Here is a 19,749-nt window from a genome sequence, read left to right as displayed (position 1 = left end):
AATTTTTTAAAACAATTTTCTGACATTGTTATTTCATACGATTACGATGTTAATCTACATTTAAGAAATAATATTTTGAAAATTCAATCTTTGATTCACAATCAATTTTCTTCTCCACGATTTGTAAATATTTTTAAATATGCTTGGTGGAAAAGTGGCTATATTAATAACAAGCCAGAAAAAAGTCAGACTCCAGTTGAGTTCTGTTTTAATAGCTGCAATACAAATTGCGATTTTTGCGATGATATCGCAATAATTAAATGTGGTTGGTGCACAAAATCTATGTGCATAAAACACTTTTTCGCAATTCTCCCCAACGATTCTCCTCATTATTGTAAGGAATATGTAATAGCATAGCTAAATAATTTCAAATTTTTTTAATTAAAAAATTATAATATATAATCAAAAAACAAGAAAAAAAACAAGAAAAACAAAAAAAAACAAACAAAAATGAGGTCTATAATAGTACTGCAACCTTCTCGTGGTAGACCTTGGAAACTACTATTCTAGTAGGCTAATTGCAGGAAATCAAATTTTTATTTAAAAAATCTGACTGCGGATTTATAATTAGCAACCTCAGAAAACCCCGGGTAAAAAGTTTCAAGCAAATTCAATCAACTTTTTAAAAATAATTCGCCATATTGGATCCGCCATTTTAAATTTTGAAAAACTAACCACGGATTCGTAATCAGTGACCTCAGAAACCCCCGAGTAATGAGTTTCGAGCAAATTCAATCAACTTTTTAAAAATAATTAGCCATATTGGATCCGCCATTTTGAATTTTGAAAAACTAAACGCGGATTCGTAATCAGCGACCCCAAAAACCCCCGAGTAAAAAGTTTCAGGCAATTTTAAATATATCTAAACCTTCAGTTACATATTTAAATCGCCTGGTAAACATAATGCACATATTCAAGGGGTGGGGAGTAGTTTTTACCCCTAAAAAGCTTTTTCAGCCGATATAAAAAAATACGTTTCAAATATTTATCGATATAGAATAAGCATACCAAGTTTCAAGAGAATCGGTGATTAACAGTTGGGTAGTTTTACTTGTTAGTATAATTATTTATTATCTGCTTTTTTATTTATTATATTCTATTCTATTAAATATACTAATAATTGTGTTTGGAATTGATTAAATTAAAAAAAGGTTAATTTCAATATACAATTTCTAGAATTATATTGTTATATTTTACAGAATAAAAATTATGTTTCCTTTTTTAATTTTTCTGTAATAAAGCATGTAATTTGAAGACATGGACAAATGTCACCTCCGCCATCTGTCGCGCAAAATGCGCGGTGACATATCAACATTTTATTCTAATATCGATCTTACACACACATATATTCTACACTAAAACTGACATTTCCTACTTTAAACATTAATTTCTCATTAATTTAACGTTAATTTATTCTAAAAAATAGATAAATTTAATCCTGCGATATTCCTTTATTCATTTCAATAGTTTTCTTTAACTGTTTTTACCTAATTATCGAAATTTTCTAACGAAATACGAAGTGACAACGAAATTACGACGAATTCGTCGTATTTTCGTAGTTCACCCATCCGTCAGGGATTATAAGGAAACTAAATATAGAACATTAATAATAAACAAGTATTCATAAATCAACAATAATTCTGAAACTATAATTTTAAGGTTATAGTATCTGAACTCTAAGACAATTTTACATACCTAAAATCCGGTTTTAACCGAATTTCAATATTTAACCAAAGAAAACGTTACTTGTGCAATCTAGTTCTTTACAGTTTGTCTAGACGGTCCTTGGTAGGGCGCCAGACAACTTTTGTATCGCCGGTATTGTCAACCGGACTAAAACATAAATAATCAAAAATCATTAAATTAAACATTACTCAATACTTAATTAAGACCAACTAAACAAACATTAATATTAACTAGATTTTTCGCACGTGCCGGTACTAGTCAGCTATGCTGGTCGTGGAGAGAGGGATGAGTTTTGTATTCAAGAAAGAGAAGGTAGTTTAAAACACAGTGACGGAATTAGAAATAAATTAACAATCAATTAGGTAATAATAATTAAGTATATTGAACCAACGAAACTTGATTAACAAACTACAATAAATTGTGATGATCATTTTGTCGTTCATAATTAATAATTAAAATAATAAAATACCATAAGCAAAATTACTTGAGTATTCTGAATTACAAGAAAGAACCATAAATAATATAAATATCTTACAGATTCTGTATCGATGATAAGTTGACTCGTGATAGGGACCATGATATCATTTTTACACTTTTAATTTATTATTTATTAAAGAAAACATTAAACTAATAATTAATTGGAATATTTAACTAACTGTGACATATTATTTAACAATTCGAAACCATAAAAGAATTAAACTGTAACTAAACTAGAACTGATTTTGAATATATTACATTTTACTAAAAACTGAAGAAATTAACTAACGATGTTAACACACGGGATCGATGACAAGTAGAGAGAGATTCAAAAAGGTTTTGCAGAATTATTTTAATTTGAAATTAGTACTGAATTTTGGCGTTAGGTGACTTATCGGTATTCTCGATATTTTCATATAAAAAGGGGGTTTTCTCCTACCTTGCTTCTCCCAGAATTCTGAGTTACTAATACTATAATACTTAAGGCCAACGCAGAATAGATCTGTAACCGGAACCGCAATCGTAACCGTAAGCGTAAGAATGAGTTAGAGAAGGATAAACAATATACCTATCCTTCTTTAACTCATTCTTACGGTTATGCTTACGATTGCGGTTCCGGTTACAGATCTATTCTGCGTTGGCCTTTAAACTAAAACGACTTTTCCTATGGCAAGATTGCTACGTTCTTGACTATAAGAACCTGTCAATTAACCTAAAAGGAGAGCTTCTTTGCCAAACGAAGTCACTTTCGTTTGACAAAGCCTGCCAACTCACTAAAACTAAACTAATTTATCAAAATTCCTTAATGTAGAGCGCCAACATTTCAATTGGACTTCTGCTAAGTGTAGAATAATTACTTATACTAAAACAGCCACTGTAACAAGTTTACTTTAACAAAGACAATTAATATTACAAAAATTAAAATAATAGAAAAATGTTCTCAGATTAGTGCTATTGTGACGTAAATCGTAAAAATAACGTCACAATATATATATATATCGCAAAATTTCCATTATTTCTAATACAATTTTCATCCTCGAAAAATGGAATTATTCTTAAAAACTTTATTAAAATTCTTCAAAAGAATTCAATAATTTAAAAATTTGTTGATAAAATTCGTTATAAGAATTGAATTTTAAGAAACATTTAATTATTCAATAAAAATGATTTATTTTTGTATATAAATAATTGAATTCAAATAGAATTTTCTAATAAAAATTGATTTAAAGATGAATTTCAGTTGAAATTTTAGATAGTAATTGAATATTAATAGCAATATAATATTTGCCTTCTCCATATCAACATTTTTTAAAAATAAAAAGCTTTTTAAACGAATGTAACGACTCATCATATTTCAGTATCATCATCTCCTGACTCTAGGCGGAACAAAATTGAGAGAATTTTTAAGTACGTCCATGAAGCAACTGATGACCGATAATTTATTATGCGAATTTACTTGGAACGGAGAAAAAGGAATGCAAAAATTTGGTGACACGAAGATTTCCAACGTTTTATTTTTGTACACGGAGAGAAGAGTTATAGTGAGTTGTACTATTACGCATTTAGTAAGAAAATTTGAGTTGTGACAAATAAATATTAAGTAAAGGTTACAAAACAGCGTTCAATTTTTTTTTGTCGATCAAACTAAACATAGTAGTAAGGATGAATGTCTGCTTAGTAAAGCAGACAAAACTAATTCTGTTTACATTTTTAATCATATTATTAATTGAACTTTAAAAAAAATATTAAAATTAATTAAAAAGCTACCTATTAAAAATTAAACGAAATCGAGAAAAAATATTATTTTTCAAAACTTTATTTGCAGTGTTATACTTATTATTTATGCTTGTTATTACAACAAATATTAGGTAATTGTTATCATAATAATTATAAAAAAAAGTTTAGCTGTTTATTCAAATATGCGACAAATATATTTTGTAAAGAAATATAGCTCTTATAATTTTCTCTATTTAACTAAACAATTACAGAAATTATAATTTTTAAATTGATTTATTATTGTTACCTTATATCACCGTCAGTGTATTTTTGTAAAATATTACTTGATTTTCTTCTCGTTCCCCATATATAATAAATTTTTGGAAAAATAATTAATTAATAATAATTATTTCTAAATAATTAATTATTTATAAAGTGTTAACTATTATATTAATTATTATAAAAGAGGTTAAATTTTATTTCGGTAAATTGTAAACAGAATCGCAGATATGACAATTTATATCGTAGAAGATACTAATGAAGTTAGTAGTCTTAAGCAGAGTCTACAATGAGAGAAGGTGCTCATCAGTGTTCATAGCTATAGGTATACTAAAGCATGCTGTGGTATATCTATAGCTATGAACATCGATGCGCACCTTCTCTCATTGTAGACTCTGCTTTAATAACTAAATGGCCGTTTAGTGAAGTTTACTTTTTGTTTTGTTGAACGAAAAAGTCACCATATTGTTTAGTAACTATGACTCAGGGCTGAGTAAGATTGACTACTTTCTTCTCTCCGTGTAAGCTTGTTTTAAAAATGTTGAAATTATTTCTTAAATTAATGTTTGTTCAATTATGTTTGATTATTTGTTTCAACGTCAGCTAAGAAGTGTCCTTTTCGCAAAGGACCTTTCAACGTCGCAGAATACAAAACTGAGATGCGTGATGTAATGAGAATATTAAAACAGAGATATCGTAACGCTACTAAAGACAAGAATCAGTTTGTTGCTGACAAGGCCACTTACGAACAGTTAGACGAACGAATTAGAGAACTTGAAGCTCATCACTGAAAAACTGTTAGTAGAGCTGTTCGCCCAATGCGGTGAACTGCTGCGTTAAAAAGAATCGCACAGCTCACTTTATTTTTGGGCGAGTTACTCTCCTTTTTGGGCGAGCAACTCTCCTTTTTGATAGAGCTGCTGACCTTTTTGTCAAGCAGCCGCTCGACAACGCCATTGGTAGTCAAGTTTAGGAGAGCAACTCGCCTAATTTTGATAGAGCTGTGAGTTTAAAGTTAAGTAGCGCTGCACAACAGTCAATAGCGGAACTGCTCTACCAACAGTTTTTCAGTGCATAATCTTGAGACTAGCGAAAATGAGAGTGATCAGGAAGATGGCATAGCGGATGATGAGATGAAGTGACTGATTTTAGAACGAAAGTTGACTCAATTCCAAGAAGACAAGAGTGCTTCTGCACATCCCTTACACATTCAAAACTTTTCTATACCGTGTGTTTCACACATTGATTCACATATGATATGCTTTTAATTTGAGGTTAACAGTTAACTTTAAAGTGCAATCGAAACACGACGTGTGTCAAAACGCATATAAATGATTCAAGTGATTAGTAAATTAAGTGCATTAATTTAGTATTATTAAAATAGTTATAAAATGCCTAAAACGTGCTGTGTAAAAAGAAATAAGAAGAAAGATAAACACAACACTGAAAACCAACGACAATTTTTTCATATTGTATTTGCAGGTTAGATGCGCAGAAGTCTATTGCAGTGGAGACTTTTTTGAAAGGTTTCCACTTGGGGACGAAGTCTGGTATACAGATGGCTCCAAGATGGACTGCGGTGCAGGCTTCGGAATTTATCGGAAAACTGGCCACATTAAAGTGGCTGAGTCATTAGGACAATATGCCACGGTCTGGCAGGCAGAGGTCTGTGCGATTTTAACTTGCGCCCAAATATCCATTCGAAATGGAACAAAGGGCAAGAGGATTAGTATTTGTGTGGATAGTCAAGCGGCCTTAGGGGCTCTGAAAAATCCCACAATAGAATCAAAACTCGTCTGGGAATGCCGCAGCGTACTAGATGAGTTGGGTTCAGTAAATAGACTTTCATTGATTTGGGTACCGGGACACTCGGGAATCAAGGGTAATGAAAGAGTAGACGTCTTGGCGAAAACCGGTTCCGAGACGAAATTTATAGGTCCTGAACCAGCAGTGGCAATAATGCCATGCTTGGTTAAGGGAGCCATAGATAGATGGGGTGAAAAGGAACATGAGAAGTATTGGGCGAACGTTGGGGTGGGAAGGCAAGCGAAAACTCTGTTGGGGTTAGCACTCAACAAGAGGCGAGCGAGCGATCTCCTCAAACTCGATAAGATCAGAGTTAGAACCGTAGTTCGTCTACTTACGGGTCATGGACTATTGAACTACCATCAGCATAAAATAGGCAGACAAGTTTCACCTATGTGCACATTGTGTGGGGAAAGTAACGAAACTTCGACTCACATATTATCTGAATGCCCAGCGTTAGCTAGGATCAGGCTATCTAGCTGGGGTCAAGCAATTATTGACCCTAAGCAGGTGAGCAACCTATCGATAGAAGAGATACTGGACTTCTGGAGAAGAACAGGACTCTAAGAAGTTGCTACAAACGAGCGAACTGGAGTTTGGTACAATGGGTTCTATAACCTAGGTGCTTACTTTCCCCTCTTGAGGAAAATCCAGCTCGATCTCGATGTCAGATTAGATTAGATTAGATATATTAATGTTACTTATTTGTTCTTAAAACCATTTATTTTATTCTTTAAACTCAAAATATTGAAAACAAATTACGTATATTTTATAATTATTATCGGTACGGAAAATTTTGTGCAAGATATGCATAAAATTTCAATTGAGACTTATTTCACGATTCTAAAAATGTGATTGTTGTGATAACTTATGCTTAATTTATCGTAATAGCTTTAAAAATATGGGCATAAATGATGTTTTCCTTTAAATAATACTTAATGTTTGACTTTAGGAAGAAGTAAGGCGAGCGATTAAATAAGAACAAGTTGTTCATTTCATGATCATTAAGCTTCCTCAATATAATATATACCAATTGTTTAGTTTTTTATTTTAGAATAATTATTTTAAAGTGTTATGATAAAATGTCAAAAAATACAAAATTTCAATTTTTTGTGAAAAATTAAAATATTTATTAATTCTATAAATTTTGATAAAATATATACTTTATATACATGAATCGATTCGTTTTTATGTCAGGAATGCAATTTTGACAACAATTAATAAAAATTTTAATATAGAAAAAAGTTATTTCAAAAAATCCAAAAATTAATTTTTTCAAAAATTAAAAAATTGTTGAAAAAATTTTTTTTTAGATATTTTTGAAAATCCTTCTGTCTGATTTTTGGTATTCATGACTGTAATACACCTACAAAATTTTATCAAAATCCATCAAGACGTGTAAGAGAAAATTTGTCCACAAGAATCGGTGACATACACACACACACACACATACATACACACACACATACATACACACACACATACATACATACACACATACATCCGGACATTTGTTCCTCTCGACGAATTATATATACTACACTTGAAAATTTGTAAAAATAATTGACTCAAAAACATTCGGAAATCGACATCACTATAAGGCTTCCTTTATGAGGAAGCAAAAGTAGATTTATTTTAGACAAGCGATATAAATCGTGAACAGTAAAACAACTGACTGAATTAATATTGAAATTGACCAGAAGGGGTCGTATTAAAAAACAGGGTTGACACAAAACATCGATTTTAAAATTCCATGACTTTTCCAGGTTTTCCAGACCATTTTGCTTCCTCATAAAGGAAGCCTTATAGTGATGTCGATTTCCGAATTTTTTAAAATCAATTATTTTTACAAATTTTCAAGTGTAGTATATATAATTCGTCGAGAGGAACAAATGTCCGGATGTATGTGTGTATGTATGTGTGTGTGTATGTCACCGATTCTTGTGGACAAATTTTCTCTTACACGTCTTGACGGATTTTGATAAAATTTTGTAGGTGTATAACGGTCACGAATACCAAAAATCAGACAGAAGGATTTTCAAAAATATCTAAAAAAAAAAATTTTTTTAACAATTTTTTAATTTTTGAAAAAATTAATTTTCGAATTATTTGAAATAACTTTTTTCTATATTAAAATTTTTATTAATTCTTGTCAAAACTGCATTCCTGACATAAAAACGAATCGATTCATGTATATAAAGTATATATTTTATCAAAATTTATAGAATTAATAAATATTTTAATTTTTCACAAAAAATTGAAATTTTGTATTTTTTGAAATTTTATCTTAACACTTTAAAATAATTATTCTAAAATAAAAAAATAAACAATTGGTATTTTAAAATATTCCAGACCCAAAAATAAAATTGTTTTGGTATGTTTTTAGCTAATTACGACAAAAAATATAAAATCCTTCAAGTAAATTTGGTAATAAAATAAGTTATTAATTTTTAATTTTATTAATAATAAAAATTTAAGTTAAAATTTGTGAGATTATTTAAGATACGCTCCGAAGAAAAGTGTGAAGCAAATCTCTTTAAATTTAGAAATTTAGTTTATATCAGAATTTTTCACAATTAAACAAGTATTTTATACATTTTAATAACATTTTATGAAACTGAAGTTACCTACGTTTATCCAATGACAATTTTTTCTTTTGATAATTATTTATTTTAATGTTAGAACCCCTTTAAAAAATTTCAAAAGATCGAAGTCGGGGAAATCAGTAGGTAATTTTTATTTTTTACACGGATTTTCCAAAAAACCATATATTTCAACAAAATTATTATTTCCTCAGCTCATAAGCAATTTTTTCTTTTACTAATTATTTATTTTAATGTGAGAAGTCATTTAAAAAAATTGTAAGATGATCTATGGCAAGGAAATCAGTGATTTTTAATTATTTTTGTCGTGGATTTTCCAAATATTTCTAAATTTCAACTAAATTATTATTTCCTCGCTTCAGAAGCAATTTTTTTCTATTGCTAATTGTTTATTTCTTAATATGGATGCACTTGCAATTTTTAAAAGGGCTTTTTACATTTAAAAACAATTAGCAAAAGAAAAAATTTTCATTGCATAAAAGTTGGTAACTTTAGTTTCATAAAATTTTTGGGTTTCTAAAATGTATTAATTTCAAAATTATTTAAAGGAAGATATTGACTAAAAGAAACTAAAATTTAGAAATGCCATATTGATTTCAATTGTAAGCACTAAATTTAAAATAAAAAAGTTGTATAATGTCAATTTGAAAACTTGAAATTTTTACGACTCAAATACAAAAAAATTGAGTTTAAAGTATCAGGCTTTATAAAATTCCCTGACAATTCCAGGTTTTTCATGACTGAAAAAAAATTCCATGACAATTCTAGGTTTCCCAGGTTTTCCAGGTCCGTGGCAACCCTGAAAAAATAAACAGAACGACATCTAGTGTCTAAAGAATAATTAAAATACCGCGAATTATAAAAGTGAATTTATAATATTTGAACTCCAACACGCCCCCTCAATATAGAAATCACTTTGTATTTTTATCATTGAGTCCAAGTCCTTTAGCACAAAACTCTAATTTGGGCGATGGGAGTGACTTCGTGAGGATATCGGCTATCATCTCTTCAGTTGATAGATATTCCAATTTTAAAGGGTAATTAGCAAGAGCACTCCTTATACAATGGAACATTATGTCAATGTGTTTTGACCGCGAATGGAATACAGGATTGGCAGCCAATTTCCCTGCAGACTGGTTGTCGTTGAAAAGGGTGATGGGGATCAGGTCTGGACATTTGAGTTCCTTTAGAAGAGTACTAAGGAAGATCGCTTCTTTGGCAGCTTCTGCTATGCTGATGTACTCTGCTTTAGTCGAGGACAGAGCGACAGTTCTCTGTTTCCGGGAACACCAAGATATTGCAGCTCCAGATAGAGTGAATGAATATCCGGAGTATGATCGACGATCATTTTGGTCGTTGCCCCAATCGGCGTCAGCATATCTAAGAATTCCTTTGTTATCCCTTAAAAATACTAATCTTCTGTCCAGAGTTCCTTTGAGATAACGTAATATACTTTTTGCAGCCTCCCAGTGTGCTGCTTTCCGTGTCGATTGTTGAATTGGCTCAACGCGTTCACGGCGTAACTGATGTCTGGTCGAGTTGCCGTGGAAATGTACATTAAAGCTCCTATTAATTCACGAAAAGGACACGCACTGTTTTCACTATCGGTTGGCACTTCCAATTTGAGTCCAGCAACCATCGGTGTTTTGACAGGTTTGCATTGATCCATGTTAAATTGCGATAGAACGTCTTTTATGTAACCACTTTGACAGAGCGAGATTTGATCATTTTTCTGTTCAATTTAGATTCCAAGGCAATAATCAGGATTCCCGTTGTCCTTGATCTTGAAATGAGTCGAAAGACATTTCTTGATTTCATTTACCCTTCCGGGATCGTTTGAGGAAATCAGGAAATCATGACGTGAACTATAAGGTAAGTATGATTTTTTCCTCAACGATCAATGTAGAAACAAGGATCTGATTTTGTAGCTTCCATACCAATTGATTCGAGAGTCTTCTTCAATTTTATGTACCATTGTCTTCCCGCTTGGCGAAGACCATAGATGGCCTTGTGTAATTTACAAGTTTGTTTTCCTGATTCGAGATCCTGCAGCATAGTTTTCGCTTTCACAAGTATATCATCGTTTGTTTCGTTTTTGATGATGTTCTCCAAAGATTCCTTCAACATATCCGGTTTTTTGATATAAATAAAGGTATCAATCTCTCCGTGAAGATACGCTGCGGTGACGTGGAGCTGCGAAATCTTCAATTTTTGTTTGACTGATAGAGCCATGAGTAAACCAAACGATTCCATTCTTGTCACGGGAGCGAATGTTTTTGAAAATTCGATGTCCGGCCTTTGCGTGAATCCTTGCGCGACGACTCGAGCTTTTCTTCGGTTTAATGTACCGTCCGGATTATATTTATTTCGTAATATTATTCTACTTCCGACTATTTTCGCATCGGTTGGCTTTTCGATTAATGTCCAAGTGTCATTGATGATAACACTCCTTAATTCGTCGGATATAGCGTCTAACCACTCGTCACGATCAGGACCATTTGTAGCGTCTTTTAACGAAATCTCGGATGTACTGGTCGCGAGATTTGCATCGTAAAATTCGTCTTTCTCGAATTCTAGTTAAACTCTTGAAATCGTCGGTTTCTTGGAATTATTTAATCCAAAAAAATATGGTTCATCGTCGATGATTAAATCATAATTTTGTTGATCGACAGGGTTGGCAGGAGTTGATCTGGCGCTCACGCTTGGTTCTCTCTCGAAACTTATCGACGGCGTTTCGATCTCTTCGGTGACTGATGGTGATGATTTTCGATGATCAATAGGGACAGAAGTTGATCTGCCGCTCGCGTTCGGTTGTCTCTGGAAACCTAGGAATGGCGATCCGTTTTCTTCGGTAACTGGTAGTGATGATTCATTATGATCAATGATGATATCTACGAATTTGAGTTTTTCGGTTACATTTTTAGATCTTTTCTCGTTTTCATTTTCGAGATTCGGAAACTGTGGACAAAAATCTTCGCAATTTGATTCAGATTCGAAATTTAAAAATTTTACGTCACGAGATAAAATAATTTTTTACCCTTTGGATTCCAGATAAGGAATGCTTTTGATCCATCACCATACCCTAGGAATGTTCCCTCGATGCCTCTTGGTTCAAATTTCCCTTTGTTAGGTGTTTTGTTCAAGAAGAATACCTTGCTGCCGAAGACTTGAAAATGAGACACGTTTGGATGTCGTCCGTACTATTTTTCGTACGGGGTTCCTTCGAAGATCCCTTTCGTCGTGCATCGATTTTCGATGTAGTTAGAAGTAGAAATGGCTTCGGCCCAAAAAGATGTTAAAATCCCAGATTAGATTAACATGCACCTTGCGGCCTCGACTATAGTGTCCTATTTTTGCGTTCGGCTATGCCGTTTTGTTGTGGCGTGTGTGGGACCGTCAGACGATGATGAATTCCGGTTTCCTTCAGGTAGATTTTCATTTTATTATTATCAAATTCGCGTCCGTTATCGGATTGAATAGATTTTATTTTTCGTCCAGTTTGGTTCTCGACAAGTGTTTTAAATTCAATAAGTTTCTCGACCGCTTCGTCTTTTGTTTTTAAGAAGTAGACATGACAATATCGACTCCAATCATCAATAAATGTGATGAAATATCTTGCACCGCCTATTGAAGTGGTCCTCATGGGACCGCATAAATCCATATGAACTAAATCCAATGGTTCTTTCGAAAAATGTTCACGTTTCGGAAATGGCGTGCTTGTCATTTTGCAAGCCAGGCAAACGTCACAATCACTTAAACTGACAGAGTCTTCGAAATTTAAACCGATAACACTTTCGTTTTTAAGCATGCTTTTCATGTCTTTATAATTTAAATGTCCGAGTTTCGCGTGTCAAATATCGACTTTACTTTTAAAAATTTTGGATTCCGTCACTGCGTGAGAAACGTTTTTGTTTTCGCGTAGAAAAAATAAATCAAAGACGCGATCCGCAAGGAGTTGAGTTTGTCCGTCAGAATCTTTGATAACCGCGTACTTTTTATTGAACGTAACCTCGTAATCGTTGTTTACGATTTTTGCAACCGAAATTAAATTCGTGCGTAAATCGGGTACAGTAGGTTTCAATTATGCCTTCTTAGTTTGAACGTGTCCCAGTCATATGTTTCCATGGGAACATATGAGTGCGACACGTTTATACTAGGAAGGCATTTTTGAAACCTACTGTACATACAATGTATCTTTATTGTTCGGATCGTTTGCGATTTCGAGCTGAACATCCCCCTTTGCTTCGACAACGGTAGTACTATTACTAGCAAGTTTTAAACTACACTGTTTGCTCGACAAATTAGTCAGAATGCTACTGTCATTACAGAGGTGAGCGGTACACCCGCTGTCCAAACACCAAATATCACTTGAGGAACGCGTTTCATTTTCGACAAGAAAACAATGAGTTGTTTCGACATTATTCGCGGATTGACTTTGCTTTTTCTTTAAAAAGTTTTCAGACGAGTTGGGGAGACTATATAAAAGCATTATCGACAGAAGATCATTATTGATCTGTATATCTATCGACTTAGGTTAAGGAATTTCCCCCGATACATAGGGCCAAGTATTATTGCTTGTAAAAATAGCTTCTGCTTGCATCGCCCAAGTATCGTAGTTATCGCGTGAGAGTAATTCGAGTCGCGTCGAGTGCGTCGTGTCGCATTGCGCCATTAAGTTGCGCTAATTGCTTTGTGATAAAAGTCAAATTTCATGAAAATAGCTTACTATATATTAAAATATAGAATGTTTATAAATATATGATATAAATATATATTGTTCTTCTACGCGTAAAAATCATTGACTAGTCAAAAATTTATTATAACAACGAGGACTTTGATAAAGTAATAATGTATCAGTTTTTTATTTGTACGCACAACTCTAAACTTTTTATTGAAATATAATACTAGTATAATATATTGTAAGAATTACAATTTTATTTTATAATATAAAGATTAATTAAAATTTAATTTTTATTTACTTATTTATTTAAATGAAATAAATGCTGCTTTGATAAAGCATTTAGTGTTTTCTATTAGTACGCACATTCAAGAGCATCACAAAATGGAGGACACATCTGTGTCGTCATATGAGCGCAGATATGACGCACGAATGTCTACCTTATGTTTACCTACTGCACGCATTTTGTTATCTGTGTAGTTACCCTGCTAAAAATCAAATCAGGAATAATGAAAAAACGTCAGAAATTTTGATGTTTTGTGACTACTTTGACGTTTTCTGATGCTTTTGGTTAATTCTGACTACAGGATTTTTTATGCTCCTACTGTTGAATACTGATGTTTATGGATTGTGATTATTTCTCATTGAATTCATTTTTTTAATTTACAGTCCCCCACCGAAAGATAGTTGGTAAATGTAAAGTACCATAAAAACTTCAAATTTGTGCGTAGCCCTTTTTTCACAATAGAATTTTGGGTCTATTGTTACGTGCTTCGGGTCTTCAACCTGATTTTTATTGCTCAAAAGTTTTGCAATTTTAACATTTCAGGTGAAATGAATATAAATTCAGAATCTAGAAATCTTCACGATTGCAAATATCTAAAATTTATTTTGAAAAACATTTTTTAAGAAAACTGTAACGTATCTCGAAAACCGTAATTGATAAATAAAAACTGATATCATTTTTGAATTTAAGTTCTAAAGGATATATTATTGTTTATATAACAAGAACATATTGTGAGAAGAATTCTAAGTCGATGAAAAACAAGTATAATGTTTAAATAAATATAAACATAAACAAATAAAAAGATTTCCCTTCAATTTTATGACGGTCAGTTGACCTTTTTCCAGGTAAAAGAGGGTGTCGACTTTGTATAAAAAACCTGACTACTTTTGAAGCTTTCTGATGAAAAATGACACAAGCCTGACGTTATGTGGCTGCAATCGTAACAAATGCAGTCTCAGAACGTCAGAAATTCTGATGATTTTTTTGTCGTTTTGTGACTTTATTTTTAGTAGGGTAAAGCATGAAGTATGAGAATGAGTGTAATAAATTATAAATAATAAATAAGAATGATTTATATGCAACAACTTTAACAAAACTAACTTCAAATTATTTTAATTCTTTCAAGTATAAGTTAATTATATACAGAGGGTAAACTCTGTGAAGAGATACCAGGATGCATTCCCTCCACGGAAACTTCCTGCTATCTTGAATAGATACATCGACCTCCACGTCGAACGAACAACGTTCACGTGCCCTTGGATATCATAGACGTCGCATCAATGCTTCGGCAATGCTATAACGTCTATGTATCTAACGGAGTCGGTTCAGGGCCCATCTTGACCAGATGGCAGTACCCTGTTAAGGCCCGATAGTCCCTCGAACGGAACAAACATCAAGTATCCGCTATCTGGTTTGTCTTACAGAGCCAACAGATGTCCAAGAGGACATAGATAGAATTTCGGCAATGCCAGTAGGAAAAAGAAAGATAAATGTCCTGGGACCTAACAAGCGAGGTCTTAAGCTTGTTATTATAGTAACCACACAGCAAGATGCAGAAAAGCTGGAACGTCTCGGCCACATAGCGGTTGGCTTTTTTTTCTTGTCCAGTGAGTTATGGTTACAAGGTGTCATAGGTGCCTTCCCTACTAAAAATAAAATCAGGAATGGTCAGACAAATGGTCAGGCCGCCTGACCACTTTAATCCAGTTTTCTTACGATTCTGGATGGATCTCGTCAGAAATCTATCACAACTGATCAGGAGGAAGTTTAAAGTGGTCACAAGTTTGCTACTATCCCCTCCTCTTTGTTGACCCCGCCCATAATTGGTGACTATTTGAGACCATTTGTATCTCATTTTTGACCATATTTTTAAGCCACTTCTGTTTTATTTATTTAAACAATATGCAAAAAGTTGCAACAAATTAATTTTAAAAAATATATTTTATTAATTAATATCAGTTTGGTTACATACGGAACAACTTGAAACTAATTCCCGGAATTAAATTGAAATTTGGACCCTACGGGGATCGAACCCCGACGCATGACCTAATCTAGTGCCTAAACTAACTGCCCTAACGACTGCGACTACCGAACCGACTTACATATTTCTAGATTCAACTGTCTATATAAAGAGCAACTGTAAAATAGTAAAATTCAATTACCAATATTATCAATAAATCAGAATAAACTGTTAAATAATTTTTATTAATTAATTATATTTCAATTTAGTCATAATAGGTTATGTGAATTAATAAAAATTAACATTATTAATTGAATCAATAATAAATTAAGTCTTAACTTTACAATTTGGAATGTTTCATAAACTGTAATACGAATACAGATTAATAATAATTATTATTATATCTGCATTTAAAATGAATTTAGTATTTAATATTAATTTAATTTAACATTATAATTTATAATAATAATGAATTATTAATGCAATATTGAAATTTTTATAAATTTTACATTTAAATTATTAATAATCATTATAGTAAGAAATTATTCTATTAATGATTAATAATAATTTAAATATAACTGTATTTTAATTATAATGCAAATACTTCTCATAATAAGTACTGACTGGTATAGTAAATTACTAATATTATGAAACAAAATTTATTATTAATTAACTATATTAAATAATTACAAGTAAATATACATATATTAAATTAATATATTATAAATATAGGGGAGGATGGGGCAAGGATAGTTAAGGGGCAAGGATAGTTAGTTGCTGTTATGCTTAGACGGTTTGCTCAAAAATCGAGTAATTCATAGTATATTCGCGTTTTAACACCAAAAGATGATTGTAAAAATTGCAAGTCAATCTGTCACCATTTGCCAAGTTAGGAAATTATTTTTGAAAAAAGTCTGTTTTGCTAAAATGTCAACGTAATGTTTATCATATTGTTTTCTACGTTAGAATTTCAGAATATTTTTTACGTAAAATGTTTTCCGGAGTGGAATTTCCTGCTGAACACGAATATCGTATTTATTTTCAAATTAATTCACGTCGTTCCTTAAAATTTGGAAAAAACTGAAATATGGGCTCATGGGGCAAGGATAGTTAGAGATACCCAGGTGCGAATTTAGGTTGGCCGCCAGAGTTTGAAGGTTGGCCCAAGGTTGGCCTAACTTTGGCAAGCAAAGTTTTGGTTGCCAGAGTTTGCCCAACTTTGGCAAGTACTTGTGCCCACAGTTGGCCCGACTTTGCAAGCCAACCATTAAATGCAGAGTTTAACCAACCGTCGGGCCAACTTTGGCGACAAAGGTTGGCACAACTTATCCAAACGTAGTTTAAAAGACTTTCAGTTTCGGTTGGCCGAACTCTGGGCCACGGTTGGCCCAACGGTTGGCAAAACTATGTGAAACACAGTTTAATTGACTTACATTATTTTGGTTGGCCGAACTCTGGGCCACGGTTGGCCCAACGGTTGGCAAAACTTTGTCAAATGCGGTTTAAATGATTTAAACTTTCTTGGTTGGGCGAACTCTGGGCCACGGTTGGCCCGACTGTTGCAGCTTAAATATACATTTTGCGTTATGCACTCCCATGTGAGCGTAGCGTAGTGGTCAGTGTATAAGTCTTCGGTGCGTTAGGTTAGGGGTTCGATCCCAGCGAGCGATAGATATTTTCGAAAATGTATGTATGAGATTGTGTTTAATAATAATAGGTAAAGGTTATATCTGATGTTCCCGCTAATAATAACGTGTTAATTGTTTAAATAATGTAGTTTTTTAATAATTTTTTACCTTTGGCTGTTGAAGTTGGCCAAACTTTGAAAATTGTGGTTGGCCCAACTTACGCATCTAAAGTTGTGCCAACTTTGGCGTCAGTCTTTGGACCAACCATTGAAATGTATAGTTGGCACAACATATGCATTGTAAGTTGGGCCAACTTCCTTATGAGTTGTCGGGCCAACCATCGTCGCCATTAGACGGTCGCCGTTATCATCTGTATGGTTGGCCCAACCTCTGGCACGAGAAGTTGGACCGACTTTGTAAAAGTTGGCCCAACTATGGGCCGACCAAAAAATCGCACCTGGGTAATACGGCACGGTAAAAGAGTGTTAATACCATTGAAAATTTTAAAAAAGTGTTTAATTGTTCTCTTTAGGTTGATATACATAATAGTGCGTAATTATATACGGAAAACGAAGCTTATGACCAAGAAATTGGTGGTCGTCTGAAAAAAATTGGTTAAACCTCTGATTCTAGTTCAGATGAATTTTAATACAATAATTGCAATTCAGAAAATGATCCATACATATATTTAATACTTCGGATATCAATATTGAATAGTCTAAATCCAGTAAAATAAAAAAAACAAAAATTTACTGATTTTCTATAACATTTTTGGCATTCGAATTCTTTTAACTATCCTTGCCCCGGTACTGGGGCAAGGATAGTTAAAAATTTTTGTTTACTTTTTCATTCGTATCTCGTAGGGATTTGAGTCTACAGTAAAATAATGTACAGGAAAATTATAGCCAAATAACCAGGCTTTCCAAAAATACGTTTCATTTGCAGATACATAATCAAGTTTGGCCGCTAGATCCGAAAAGGTCTTACCTAACTATCCTTGCCCCATCCTCCCCTACATTAAATAAATATATTAAATAATGTTAAAAGAATGGTCCGAATGTTTTGATTTATTTACCTACTTTTGCTGTATAATTAATTCAATAATTATACCAATTTGAAAAATGAGAACTTTTGTTAAGTTAAAAGAACAATTTTTATAATAGAATAATGTATTCTGAAATGTAAAAAATAAATTTGGAAGATTTTATATGTATATATAAATTTTCATGAGACTTTACCAAAATTAGAAAGATGTACCAAAATTTTTATAGGTTATGTGTTCACACATTTCAGAAATGGTCACAGCTTCGAAAATGGTGGGAGTAAAGTGGGAGGAGCTTGGAAAGTATTTGGTTAGGAATGGTGAGAAACGTTCGAAAACGTCAGAAGTGGTGAGACTGTTCAGGAATGTTCAGAAATTCTGACCATTCATGACGATTCCTGATTTTATTTTTAGTAGGGTTGGCTATGGCCATATAGGCAAAGATTGTAAATTGGTAGATAGGTCAGCTGCGTGCTTTAAGGCCTAAGCACAACTGTTCGGTTTCGGGAGACGGTTTCGGGATATGTAAGATTTACATACATTTTGAGGTTAGGAAGCCCATATCCCGAAACCGTCTCCCGAAACCGAACCAGTTGTGCTTAGGCCTTTAAGTGTGGAGAAGCCGACCACAAGATAGCAGACTGTAAGAAGAGCCCATGCTGCTTCTTATGCGAAAAGAAGTTCGACGGGAAGTATAAAACTAATCACGTCGCAGGGTCAGGAATCTGCAAGGTCTTCAGAACTGCCTTAGAGGAAGCAAAGAAGACTTTGTCTAGGACATCATGGTTCAAAATCTAGACTCGTGGAGACATATTTAATCCTTCATTATTAAAATAATGGGGAAAAGATAGAGACGGAAGACGAGGTTGACCGGATGAGGGAGCATTTACACCTTCGGTAAAAATTTCCAGAACGGAAATTTTTTCATTGGAGTAAGAGAGACAGACTGTGTATCTGACTCTCTTACTCCAATGCAAATTTTCCTTTCTGGACAATTTTTACAGAAGGTGTAAACGCTTCATGAATCCAGTGCTCAGAAGTTTTGAGCGTGGGGGGAGGAAAACTTTTCCTCCCGTCCTTGCTCACACATTGCATGAGCGGGTACTGGCAAGTTAAGGAGCAGGACAAGGGGACCACCACTTGCGAATTCACAGATTTTCCACTTCCGACTACAAAAAAAAGAAAAAGTTAATTATATGTACAAAAATCATTGCATATAATTACTTATAAACCATTATTAAATAATTAAATAATTCTTATTTAATTTCAACTAATTTTAATAGTCAATTCACTTATTTTTGAATTCTTTAGAATAATTATGTGAAATATAAAGAATATTCTATACTTTATTAATAAAAATTAAGTTTAATTAACAATTTTAAATAGGTATTATCAACTATTTTCAATAATTTTTAAATATTCCAGTTATTTTAGTTATAAAGTAACAATTTAAGAATATAAAATTCTTTATATTATAAATTTATCATTATTAATCATATTTTATTGTTTAAAATTAATTGTTAATAACTTTCTTAAAACTGAATATTGTTAATTTAATTCATTTTCAACACATAATTATGTATAATTT

General features: G+C 32.6%; 1 protein-coding gene across 1 annotated transcript; it reads left to right on the top strand.

The window, feature by feature from the left end:
* The first annotated feature begins 5,727 nt into the window (after positions 1-5,727).
* On the top strand, positions 5,728-6,531 carry LOC122509244. The gene has a single exon (XM_043623170.1). It carries the CDS (start codon positions 5,728-5,730, stop codon positions 6,529-6,531), a length of 804 nt encoding a protein of 267 aa, XP_043479105.1.
* Positions 6,532-19,749: the final 13,218 nt, after the last annotated feature.

Source organism: Leptopilina heterotoma, unplaced genomic scaffold (assembly GCF_015476425.1).
Source record: "Leptopilina heterotoma isolate Lh14 unplaced genomic scaffold, ASM1547642v1 Lhet_115, whole genome shotgun sequence".
Taxonomy (NCBI): domain Eukaryota; kingdom Metazoa; phylum Arthropoda; class Insecta; order Hymenoptera; family Figitidae; genus Leptopilina; species Leptopilina heterotoma.
Note: the sequence above shows the minus strand (reverse complement) of the source record. Positions and strands in the feature narration are given on the sequence as shown.

Bases quoted from the DNA above. Each gene is read 5' to 3' on its own strand.
- LOC122509244 (XM_043623170.1), top strand. From the start codon at position 5,728: ATGGACTGCGGTGCAGGCTTCGGAATTTATCGGAAAACTGGCCACATT.